Genomic DNA, 13,737 nt, shown 5'->3' on the forward strand with positions numbered 1-13,737 from the left:
TGCATTCCACTAATAGGAGGCCTTGATACTGTGCATGCTGGCTCACTGACATAGCTTACTGGCACACTAATTGGAAGTAAGCCAGTCTTAATGTTTCATATGTGCTTTTCCTACTATGACAAATCAGAATGTCTGCTGTGAAAAAGGTCTATTGCATAGTGACAGCGAAGCTCATAGGGAGCCATTTTAAACCCTGATGGTGTCATTAGTCTATTGCCATTACATTATGTAATCAATATTCATTTTATAATGATAAGTTAAAGCAAAAAAGGTGTCTATTTCCACTTTAGGGTTGTAAAATTAATCCATTAGATAGTCTAATGTCTTAATTAGATAAGCTCAAGACATAAAAGGTAGTCAGTCTGAAAACAAGGGAGCTTTTATCAAAATTTAAATTTGAGTTTGAATTTGTACTTGCCTTTCTTCATCTTTTTTACAAAGCCATAATGCATCGTGACAGTTTGTGTGATTTGTACTGATTATAAGAATGAACATGAATGTAACAGCGCAGCATTGACTGACTGCTTTAAGTGTCTGTTACTGCACAGAACAGCCTGTTCTAAGTGTTTTCCTCTTAACATTTCATTGGGTGACTCATACTAATCCACTTCCTGGTACACTCATAGTCACACACCTCCTGATCACCTTCAACCCCCCAGCGGCTGGCACCACAACAGACTCACCCACATAAAACGCATCCGCCCCCCCCACCCACCCCCCCCTCGCCAGCCAACACAAAACAACGTTTGGGTCAAACCACCACACACACACAGCGAGTAGGCATCTATCAGGACTGTACTGTACGGGTTTTTATATAGAAGCAGTACCTGGGATAACGGAGTCGATGCAGACGGGGGCGTGACCTCGCAGCGTGAAGCCGAAGTTCTTCTTCCCCCGGTATACACGAACGATCCTGACGAAAGGCAGGAAGTGAGATGAGCAAATACATAACGGGTTTACAGACAGCAGCGTCATGAAAATACGTATTGAGTGATTACATCATGACATAGTACATTTGAGATCAAAAGTTCATATGAAAAACTGTTTTCATACAACTTTAGCTGAGACGCAATATCATAAATAGAGCTGAAACTTACACATATTTTCATTGTTTCCTTGATTAATTGATTAGTTGTTTGGTCTTTAAAATGTCAGAAAATGGTAAAAAAAAAAAAGCCCAAGATGAAGCCCTTGAATGTCTTGTTTTGTTCACAGCCCATTAATATTCAGTTTACAGTCATAGAGGAGTCAAGAGACCAGAAAATATTCACATTTAAAAGGTGGAATCAGAGAATTTTGAACTTTTTTTGTCTTAAAAGATCATGCAAATTCGATTTATTGATCATCAGATTAGTTGGCAATTAATGTAATAGTTGACAACCAATTGATGAATCGATTAATCACTGCAGTTTTAATCATAAAGTTAGTTTTTTGCGTCATTAATGTCAAATGCTTTGCAGATTTCTTTTGTTTTTGTATGTTACAATCATATTACCTTATTGCAGGGGAATTGTTTTGGTCATTTGGTCGATAAAATGTCAACAAATGGTGAAAAAATCTCCAAAAAACTTCTCCAAATCGCTTTCTTTGTCCAACCAACAGACCGCAACTGAAAGACATTCAGTTTACAGTCATAGAGGAGTAAAAAAAAAAAAAAAAGAAAAGAAATAAATTCACATTTATGAGGTGGAATTTTTTTTTACTTAAAAAAATCTTCAAACCAATTAATCAATTATCATATTAGTTGTTGATTAACGTAACAGTTGACAAATAACTGATTAATTGATTAACCATTGCAGCTCTAATCATAAATTTTGTTTTTTCGTCATTAATGCCAAAAGCTTTGCAGACTTCTTTTGTTTTCGTATGTTAAAATCATAGTACTTTTTTGCGGGGCAACCATTTTAATCATTAAGTTGATTAAATGCCAACAAATAGCAATCAAAATCTCCCAGAAACATGTCCAAATTCCTTAATTTGTCACAACAATAGTCCTAAACCCAATGATGTTCAGTTTACAGTCTTAGAGGAGTAAAAAAAAAAAAAAAAACAGAAAATATTCACATTTATAAGATGGAATCAGAGAATTTGGACTTTTTTCCTTAAAAAATTTCTCAAATAGATTCATCGATTATCAAATTAGCTGACGATTAATGTAAAGCAGCTGACAACTAATTGGTTAATCATTGCAGCTCTAATCATAAAGTTTGTTTTTCGTCATTAATACCAAAAGCTTTGCAGATTTCTTTTGTTTTTTGTGTTAATATCTTATTAATATTTAATGGGTGAATCTGTTTGACTCATTTGGTTGATAAAATGTCAACAAATAACGATCACAATCTCCTAGAGACATCTCCAAATTGCTTTATTTGTCCAAAACCCTAGTCCTGAACCCAAAGATATAGAATTACAGAAGACAAAGAAAGGTGGCAAAGTCTCACATTTGAAAAGCGGGATTCAGAGACTATTCAGCATTTGACTGATTAAATGATTATTCATTAATTACAATGGCTTTCAGCATTGATTCTGACATCATTCGACAATGCTGATGCTTAACAGTCTTTCTGTGAATGGACGAGGAGCCCAGCTGTCTCTAGATGATGGAGCCTTCACTCACTGCTGTCAACAAGGCTGTTTGTACATCGCCTTTGTTTTGATTTGTCACTTCCTGCAGGTGGGAGTCAGAACAAGTGTGGCCATGACGCTCGACTTTACTGCGATCCAACACTGTGATTTACGCTGATAAAATGGCTTTTTTTTTGTTTTTGTTTTTTTTGTTTTTACATAACAATCCCAACTAGAGCAGCTTCAACTCCGTATCACTCCACATGTCGCTCTGTGTGTTTTATTCTCCAGCTTCCGGCCCAAACAAAAATAATTCAGGTCAAACTCAACATAGGAAAAAAGCTTTGACATTTTGCTGATGGTGGTGTTTTTCTCTGATTCACCCCAGTGGAGGAGTGCACAGTGGAACCTCACGTTAAATCAAAGATGAGACACTTCTGGTGTCTATCCACCAGTGCGTTGCCATAGAAACGACTCAAGGCAACACTGCCTCAATATGTAAACAGGGAAAGACAAAAAAAAAAGAAAAGGAGGACAAGGAGGGGGAGAGAGAGAGAAAACATAAAGATCTGGTGTTTGATCGCTGTGGTTACTGGCTGTTATGTAAGCCGAGCTAAATGCAGATGGGCACATTGGGTGCCGAGTGTGTCCATGTGTGTGCGCTGGGGGTGTTGGGCTGCGCAGCCACAATAAGAGGCGCAGCATCAGCCTTGAGCACACTTGGCAAACTGAGAGGCTATCAGGCCGCTAAAGGCCTCGACTCCTGATTCCCATCAGTCGGCACTACTTTACACTTTTACATGGTTTTACATGAAGTGATCTAGCCCAAAAAATATTACATAACAACCCAAATGAGTCAGTCTGTCACTACTTAATGGAACCACCGAATCATCAACCACTGGCTCATTGTGCAGCAGCTCCAATATTGGCCTAAAATGACTAAATTGCCAATCTACAGCGATTGATTTTGAGTATCTGAACCAATGAGCCCTCCTGTAATCACACCATCACCAACTAAAACACCACTTTAAACACATCTGGGGGCGGATGCATTAAAAAAAAAATCTCTCTATTTTGAAAATGACTTGTGAAGCATGTTTCACCCATCCATCCGTCTATCTAGTTTGTTAGTGTGGAAAGACAATAGTGTTACACAACACTCTCGAGAGGTATTATTCAGTTCAGTTCAGGGAAGGCACAAGCACGCAGCACAACTACTTATTGTGACTGTGCCACTTACACCACATGACGTAATCTCTCCCATTATAACACTCACAGCTTGCCTCCTATTGTCGCGTGACCTGCCAATATGATTACACTTAGACATATTCGGCCGTGTTTTTTCGCTCCCATGTGGCTGGAGACAGATCTTGGGGGTTTGGTCAGTTAGTTTGTGTGGGAGTGTTGGAGCGCACTGCCTGCCACCCCTATAATCCTGCACTGAAGTCCACTGTGGCGTTATTAATTGGACAGTGGTGTAATCAGCGTGTTAGTGGGCGGAGGACGAACGGCACAGGTTGAATGGTCAGGGGCTCTACAATGGCGCGGTGGCATTGTCGAAAACATTGATTTATCAGTGCAGATTCTGAATATTTTGAATGCTTTCAGTGCTAATTTCTCACATAGTGACACCTTGTTCTCTGCTACTAACCAAGGAAAGAAAAGTCATTGTCATATAACCTTGTTATATTTAACTTTCAATAAAGATTTTGAATTGATTGAAATATTGATATTTTTCAAGGCATTGTATCAAAGTTAAAAAATCGAGTATTGTGACACCTCTACAGTGCAGAATTAACTTGTCCAACAGACGAGGAAAAACAAACAAGCAGATGGTAGTTTCAGGTTCAAGGAGCTGGAGGCGAAGTGAAAACTGTGCCTGAGCACTTTCTAACTCATATTGCAGGGTGTGAAAACATGTTACTGACATGATTCGAGGTTTTTTAAGTTCAGCTTTGTGACAAGACTCAGAGGAAAAGTGAGCTTGAGAACGGAAGAAAACAGAAAGGATGGAAAAAGAGACACATTTTCCTCTGTTTCGTAAACATTTTCAAAACATTGTGCTTGTTAAATGTCTGAAAAGCAAAGTAAATTGTTTGCTGCTGTATTATGTGTTGAGATGAATGTGTCAGTGACCAGGTTTCCAACAGCAAACAACTCTTAAGAGCCACTCAGTTATCATAATATTACATGTGTACTCACCTCTGATTGGGTCCGATCGGGGGATGTGCGGGCATCCCAGAGACGGACTTCCTCAAGCCCCTGTCTCTTTCCCCCTCACCCCTCCCTCCGGGTTCTCCATCTCTGGGCACTGAGCTGGCCCGTTTGGACCCATGGTGGCGGTCTGAATGATCCTCGCTCCGACTGCGCCGGATTCTGCCCTGCGGTTCGCTGATGCTCTTGCTGCGGCAGAGCCGGTTGATCACGTTCTGGTTCACGGACTCGTCGAAGCGCTGCCGGTGCTTCTTGGGAATGAAGATTCTGGCGAACATGGTGGCATGTGAGGGGAGGAAATAAAAAGGGGGTGATGTTAGTTTGTTGTCTGCAAGAGTTGCCTCAGAAAATAAAGGAGTAGGAAAGAGGAAGGATCTATATCACAGATCCACCTCGATCCATTGTTAGTCCAGAACCAATAATCTTTGATTTCCAGTGAAACAAGGACAGCAAGTCAAACATCCAGCATGAGCAGAGATTAAAAAGTGATGATCAGCTCGATCGTTGCTGAAAAAATCTTCAGAATCCCAAGTCCACACTAAATCAAATCAACAGGCTTCCTCCTTCAAGACTCAAAGAAAAAGCCTTCTGACAGACAGGTAAGAGGTTGTTTCCCTCAGGACGTGACTGCTGTCCCCAAACACAAGACGAGATAGGTTGAAAAGGACGCCAGAGAGAAAAGATCTTTCTCTGAGGAGAGAGACAGTGAGGAAATCTTAGCGTCACTCGCTGCTTGCTGGAGTCTCACTGCAGCAGCGTGAGGTACCAGAGCCAGAATACAGCAAGAGAAAAAAGGTGTGGGAGTGAGTGAGCATGGGATTTCTCCTCTGCTATCTCTCTCTCTCTCTCTCCATCTACAGCATCGCACTCTCTCGCTCTCCTACACTTCCGTCCATGCTTCACCTCTGTGTCACTCTGTCATAATGAGCACACAGCAGGAAGCTGTCATCATCTGACTGACCTCAGACCTCACCACTCTGATAGACACTTGTTTTTTTAGCTCTGTGAGGTAAGAGACAGGCATAATTAACCTAATCAAAGGCAGCACCCAGTAGGAGGAAAAGGTTTTTACTAAATTAATCATTCTCATTTAAATTTGGAGTCCACTAATTTTCCAACAGCTTCATCTCATTATAAAAAGGTCAGATGAGGACATTCTCACTTTCAACTACTGTACAAGGGGAACAAAGGCCACACTAGAAGCTCCATTGTCTGATATGTTCTTAAAGGGGTAGTCCATAGATTAAGTACTGCCCTTCCATAATATTGGAGGACTCATCAGAGACACATTTAAACTAGCATTACCACCTCGTGGTTGTTTGCCTCCACAAACAGTCACAGCTTGCATCCATGTCTGTCCAGTCTCACATGTAGCCATGACAGCTGACAATGCTTCAAGTATGAATGGTGCCACGGAGAATCTACGTATCCAAAAACAAGGATTCTTCTCACACATCCTCAACCAGGCAGCACGGAAGATCTATACAGTCAGCATAGTTTCAACATCAGTGTCACCAATTCAGTCCAAATTCGACCAAATGTCTTCCCTTCTGTTCCTGAGATAGGACTAGAGAAGGGATGCACTGATCCAAAATCTGGAAGGAATATCGGCCCCGATATCATCAAAATAGATGGATCGGGTATCGGAAAATGCAACCGATATCTGAGGCAATCCTTTCCCTTTAAATCTATTGCGACGCAAGCTACGTCATTATTTTTGTTAGTTTATTTTTGTTAAAAATAAATAGTTCATCACAAATTTGTAATGTGAGGGCACAACCTTTGACCATTAAATTCTAATCACTTCATCACTGAGTCCAAGTGGACGTTTGTGCCAAAAAATAATGAAATTCCCTTAAGGCAGTCCTGAGATATCGTGCTCATGAGAATGGGACAGACATCACGAAAACATAATGCCTCCGACCATGGCTTTGCTGTCAAGAAGGTATAAAAATGAAGGGTCCAAATTGGTACAGCAGGAACCGAGACATACTTACTTTTAGTCCATGGTATGTGTCAAGCTCTAACGATGCTGGATCCTGCAATTCCCATGATGCAACTTAATCGAAATTTTCATGGCACACTCCCTGCCTTTCTCTCCAAGACTTAGATAAGAAGATTGACACCACCTCCATGTCTGGACGGTAAAAATGGAGCTACAGTAAGAAGACAGTTAGCTTAGCTTAGCATAAAGACTGGAAACACAGGGAAACAGCTAGCCTGGCTCTGTCTAACTGTAACAATTCAAGCTAGCAAGACCTCTAAAGCTCACTGATTATCATGTTATATCTTGTTTTAAAACACTTTTAATCTTTTATGTTATCAGATTACTTTCTAATATCCATCAACATTTTACACTTAACACTGGTACTGGCATTTTCTGAAATTTTTAAATACCCATGCAGTTGACGTTTTGGTACCAAGACCAGAATCACCTTACTTTGTGGGAAGGCAAACTTTTAAACTGTTGTGTTGAAACACAAGCAAACGTATAGGGATTTAATTCAAATTAAATTGTCAAAAATCATCAAAATTGTAATTTTTTAAACAGTTAACATCTGAATACATATTAAGTAGGGCTGCACGATATGGAGAAAATCAAATATCACAACATTTTTGACCAAACGCCTTGATATCAGTATTGCAGAGTGACTATTGGTGCTTTCACAAAATATTTACACAATGAGATTTTTGATAAATAGTTGTCAGTAATGTGGATAAAATGACTAAGTGGGTAAAGGCAAACAATAAACAGCTAGAACAGCCTGATCATTTCACAAAATTACATCATTTTACTGTAATGCTGCCTTTAAAAGCAGGAAAAGACAACACTTACCATATTGCGATATCCAACATCTAAGACGATATCTAGCCTAAAATCAGGATGTTGATGTCATATTGATGTATTGCCCAGCCCCAACATTAAGTAAACAACACTACTGATACTACACAGTACTACGGAGTTTCCATACCAAGCCCTACTTAACAGACTGAAAGCATTTTGTGGCACAATCAACAAGCAAAATGTCAAAGAGGGGGATGAGTGTGTGGACTGTACGAGCTGTTTCATATTGAGCGCTGGCTGTTTACCAAACAACAGTGCTGACTATGAGAACAAAACAAAATGAGTCGTCCCCCACACACAAGGACTCGGCTGACAACAGAAAACATTTCATTCAAGCGATCAGAACTGCTGCGAAGAGACAAGGCAGCCACCCACACATGCATACACACACAGTCTTTATAACTATACCTGTGAGGATATCCACACTCTACTCCTCTGACAGTGCACTTAATTTGTTCTCAGGCATGTCTGTCCTTAAAGGAAAGTTCACCAGCTTTTATGCTGGGCGCAGACAGTGATTTAACTGCATTACTTGGTCCTTTATGTTGTAGTCTGAAGCCTTAATGAGCAATGCTTTAAAGTAGACACAAGATATGTGATTCTTGAGAAAAGGGTTCTGGCTATTTTGGGAAATTCACTCACACAGACTGATGATAGACAGTATATGAGCAGATCAGCTATTCTGCTTTAACCTGAACATAAACTTCTCCTTTATATTCACTGCAATATCATAGTTTCACATTTTGGCAAACAGACTAGTCTACTGTATACAGTACATATGCAGCTATCACTGGCAGCTGCTTAGCTTAGCTTTGCATAATGACTGGAAACAGGTGCAAACTGCTAGCTTGGCATTGTCCAGAGTTTCAGAATTGCTGGTTGGTGGATTTTGATAGCTTCAGACAGAGCCAGACAAGTTTCAGAATGTTAATATGCTATGCTAAGCTAACTTCTGGCTGTAGCTTCATATTGGTATCAACAATGTTGGGGAGTAGTGAACTACAAGTAATTAAACTAGTAGTTTAACTACATTTTTGCCATTTTTTTGTCGCTAACAACGAACAATTTCAGGCCATGAAAGGAAAGGAATTATTTTTTATTTTAATTTTACCATTGCTTCTCTACTCCAATTGAATCCCTTTGAACCAAAATTAGTCATAGGTCATTCTCATCCAACTACACTGGCTCCCTGTTCAGTACCAGACTGATTACAAAAACCTTCTGCTCACCTTCAAAGCCCTCCTCAACCTCACTGCTCTGCCCCCAGGCTCTGGAACTCTCTACCCCCACACATACGACAGTCTGACAGCATAACATCCGCCAAATCCCAACTCAAAACCCACCTGCAGACCTGACCAAACCCCAATATGCTAGCTGGAGGTTTTCTGTGCTCATGTAAACACCATATCCCGAATATACTCAAAACTGGGATAAGCCTCATATACAGGTTTAGTGTGTCAATGGAATTGCAGTGAGTGTCTACAGAAATAAAGGCATTCTTTATATTTTCCATGAATAGTGGGGCATTTTATTGTTTTTGGTTTATGTATGATCCGTGAACAAGGGGCCACTTTATGCAATAAAGTCAATTAAATGGCATTTCTTTTTGCTGTAATGAGACTTTTTTGTATAATATTTTGGTATAATTTCGTATCACATGTACATGGTCAGTTGGATCATTTTTTACAAAGCAGTTTGAACTTCTTTTTCTGAGTAGCTTTAGTTGACCAAAACAGATTTCTATTAAGGCTAGCTTTGCTTCAGTGAATCTTCTTTCAGTGTGAAGTAATTGGTAGCTTGCAAAGCTCTGCTATCAAAGTAGTAGCCCAAACACTGGGTATCAGTATTGTCATCTAACTTTTGGCAAGAAAGGAAATGAGCCTAATTCCCAATATGCCAAACTATTAATTCAAGCCCATTAAACTAGGTGCTAATAGCTGAAAACTGGCTAAAATCACCTCATTTAGGAGGATATATCAAAACAACTATGTGTCCTCATAAAAGCGGACACGTACAGTAACCTACAAAAAATAAACACAAAGAATTTCCAATATATAAACACTATAGCCATCACTTATTGATCTAATGTTCAAATAAGCGCAGATACAAGCATAGAAATCATCTAATGATGGGGTTCGCTCTTTTCTCGCCAATCACAGCGTAGGAATGATCAAGGGTTGATATCCTGCACCAATATATTCGCGGTTTCGAGGTCTGGTCCCTAGAGTTCACAACATTGAGAAATGGTAACACTGACATCCCAGGTCCAATTCACCCAACTGGTTCTATCTGGCAGCCCAAAAAGTGGCATCAAAGGAAGTTAGAGAAACAAAGTATGAAAAGAAAAACTCTACTGAGGACAACTGAACTCCAGCTGAGGTTGGAATATTGACTTTATACATCCATGATATGTACCAAACTATAGCCTACACTTAAATAATGTTAGCCAATATATTATATAATACTGATACTGTTATAATATTCATATACAAGCTAACAACTGACCCAGACAGAGGAGGGTCATGCGTACCTTTTCTGCTTCCATTTTGTGCATAACAGGTGGTGGAGGAGATACGGACGTGTGTCCGAGCTGAACAACGGTAAAATTTAATTGCCTTGGCTACTATTATTTGAATATTTACATTGTTGCAGGGTTTATTTATTTCTTTTTAATAATGATTCAATTATAAATCCATCCATATGGCGGCTTTACATTTTTAGTGAATATTGTGTGGCTGCAAATACTTAGATGTCAGTCCGAATGCGGTCTAACAACAGTTTTCCAACTCAGCCAAATTTACGACGCTGCACTGCAAGTCCACGCTGACTCAAACTTGCGTACACGAGCTGAGGCCTGACGTGAGATTTAATTGTAGCCTCTGCTGATGTCCACACTGAGTTCACAGTTTCATTTACAAGCTGATGTGCAGTGGAAGCCAGTGAATTTGTGAGAAGATGATAACAAGGACGAGGATGAGGAGAAAGAGAGCCACATCTTTTATAATGGCTTTTAGTGGAGCAGTGGCTGCTACTCCTGTACGGAGGTGTGTGTGTGTGTGTGTGTGTGTGGAGGCAGAGCCAGAGCCAGGAGTGGTGGGAATGAGATGTGAATGGGTTCACTGTAACAGATTTCATCCAAATTTTCAGAATCTAATAATGATGGTAATGTGTTTGTATTCATGGAGTGACTCCCGCCAGCGCAGAGTCGTGACGATGTTGATGTAGAGTGGCTTAAATGTCGCATGATTTCTGATTTGTTCAGACTGAGGTCACATTGCAAAGAATCAGACCTGTATCTGATGTAGGGCCATATATTAAAGTGGCCCAAATCAGAATTGAAAAGATCAGGTTCCATGTGACTTGTTATGTTCACACTATGTGAAAAACAAACAGATCCAGTTTTGCCTGCAGTCTGAATGACGCCTCTGATTCGATGTTTGTTAATTCTTAGTAACACTGAGATCCAACTGAGAGCGCAGCCCGAACACAGCTTTGCACAAACAACTGTTTTGATTCCCACCTACACTAGTCTGTTGTGTTCTGATGAGCCCATTCGCTGCTGATCTGCTGATCAGATGAATCAGCCATAAGCAGACCGGGTGTGGAGCAGTCTGTGAAAACCCCCCCCCCCAGCCCCAGTGGAGTAATTAGCAACAAACACGCTGATGGAGAAAACAGAGAGACACCAGCTACCACTGCCCGTGTCCTCCAGAAGCTAATTAAACTGCATAAAAACAACACTGACAGCTAAATAAAGCAAATAGGACACACTTATAGCACAGAGAAAAGGAGAAAGAGAAAAACTTCACAGCCACTGCTCATTTCATTTTCCAGAGTTTTAATATTCAGGTAAATACAGAGCACCTCCAGCCCTGCGCCGCCCCTGCCGCACACTGAATAATGAAGTCTCACTTACATGTGGAACCTAAAGGTCAAAGCTTCTCTTAACAACACTAGTCGCCTGTATGAGGATCTGATTTATGAAAAAACTGCACAGCAGATCTTCACTCTTTAGCAGCTGTACAGCAATAGAAAGGATGTAATTAGAGCACTATGTTCTGACTTTGAATGACAGTGTCCTGTTTATCACACCTGTCAGGATTTAATCTCTTGATGAGACGTGTATAAAAACTGCCAAAAAGTCACTAGTATTATGTGTTAAAGGTAAATCAGACACAGGTGATACAGGGCCTTGCAAAATGCCACATTACAGATCTAATCTGTTAACAAAAGTCTAATATTCCATGTATTAAAAGCATAAAGGATACAGACAGTATTCAGACATTTCTGACTCTGGGCCCTCCGGTGGTGGAATCACCAACATACACTCATTACAATGCATGCTGCTCTGTACAGGAGCTCTCCATTCAGCACCACGACAGCACAGGACAAAAGACCAGCGATACAGCAGCCTATTATTCTGGACAAATTTGCCTAATCTGCTGCTTTAATTTTGTATTTTTCCCTGACTTTTCATGGCTCACAGCTCATCCAGTGGAGTGTAATATGATTAAAGAAGCCAATTAAATATCAGAAGGGAACTTCACACATTCACAATTTCACACTTTCAGATCAGTTCAATTGTCATGAGGAATACCACTCTTCATTAGGTAACTTTTTTATGTTTTCACAATAACAATCTAGTCAAAGGACTTTAAGTGTTTTAGGAAATATAAAAAAGCACCCACTAATTTAGAATTAATGATAATAATACTCACATTGGGCCTCAAAATCATTATCTGTTTTAGTGTACGTTATATTTTATTCTAACGCTTCACCTTGCCATCACACAGCCTTTTCCGACGGGGAATTAAAGCGGTTATCTCTATCTATAGCGAACACTACCACTGACACTGATTTTTTTAGGTGCAGAGTTCCCACATATTTTTACCAATGAATTTTCAAACCTTTTCCATAATACTTTATGCCATTTATATGACTTTAAGTAGTTTTAAAAAGCCTGCCTGGACACCTCTCTGACATCAGGCGATTTTAAGTGCGCATTCCCAAATGTGGAGAGGTACTCACACTTTGTTCCCCTACAATTTAATTTGGATCCTATTCTGCTCTGCACCAAAACATCAAAAGTTTTGGTGCAGAGCCTCCATCCAGTGTGGTGAGGGTCTGCCTGCCATGTAATACATTTGTTGTTTGAAAGCCATACATTATTAAACATGCACTTCCCAGGCTTTTGTGTATAAGCAAACTGATAGCGTTTGCTAGCTTTCATTGCACATTAGATATATATTTGCCACCACCTAGCTTCTTAGCATGTGATACTAGTGATATTTCAATGTTCACGCAGTGCAGCACTAGATTTAAAATTAATAATACTAGGAACTTGTTTTGCGTAATGTTAGTCATGTAATTTTTATGAACATATTTTAAAGAACAGCCAAAACAACTAAAATTCAAAACTTTTCCAAAACACTCAGTTAATTCCAAACCATTTCCAGGCCTGGAAAACAGCTTTTCTAATGTCATAACTTTTCCAGGGAATCCATGACTGTGGGAACCCTGTAGGTGGCTAACATATGTTTTGCCGTGGCTCTGTCCACAGCAGTACATTGTGTAGTGTCTGTGCCAATAGATTTGGTTTATCAAAGATGACGGAAAAGCAACACAGTACATAACATTAGCACAGAGGAAACGTCAGACAGGTCGGGCCACTGTGTTAAACCATATATCATTAAACGTTACAGTTACGGCTGAAAATGACAGCAGAATTCAACAAATTTGCTGCTTTCATACTCCTCCGCAACTGAAAACCGATTGCCAGTTGTCTACCTAGAAGTGACTGTTGTTGTTAGCATGATGTCACTGTGATTCAGTCTAAAAAGTGTCTTCTCTTCAACTAATATTCCATCAGAATAGTTTGAGAGATGCTAAAATTAAACCAATCTAAAAACACTGCACATATAGTGCAGTAGCAATCTTTGTCAATCGTTCTCCGTCTATAATTTTGCGCCCTACTTGAGCCATGCCCACCTCTATTTATTTTTCACCCCTCTCTCCAGTTCTGCTGTATTAACACCGGGTTTAATATGTTTTGCTTCCATCTCTCTGCCCTGCTCTACTCTACTTCAACGCTACTTAGCTCTCTCTCTACTCTA

At 39.9% G+C, this 13,737-nt stretch overlaps 1 protein-coding gene across 1 annotated transcript in view; it reads right to left on the bottom strand.

The window, feature by feature from the left end:
- The window catches only part of grid2ipb (glutamate receptor, ionotropic, delta 2 (Grid2) interacting protein, b), a 49,500-nt gene that overhangs the window by 26,612 nt on the left and 9,151 nt on the right, over window positions 1-13,737 (bottom strand). The window contains exons 5-6 of the mRNA XM_050060892.1: window positions 4,768-5,046; window positions 828-913 (exon numbers count right to left, since the gene is read on the bottom strand). Coding sequence (XP_049916849.1) covers window positions 828-913; window positions 4,768-5,046 — 365 coding nt within the window. The remainder of the gene's footprint in view (window positions 1-827; window positions 914-4,767; window positions 5,047-13,737) is intronic.

Source organism: Epinephelus moara, chromosome 13, assembly GCF_006386435.1.
Source record: "Epinephelus moara isolate mb chromosome 13, YSFRI_EMoa_1.0, whole genome shotgun sequence".
NCBI classification, from domain to species: domain Eukaryota; kingdom Metazoa; phylum Chordata; class Actinopteri; order Perciformes; family Serranidae; genus Epinephelus; species Epinephelus moara.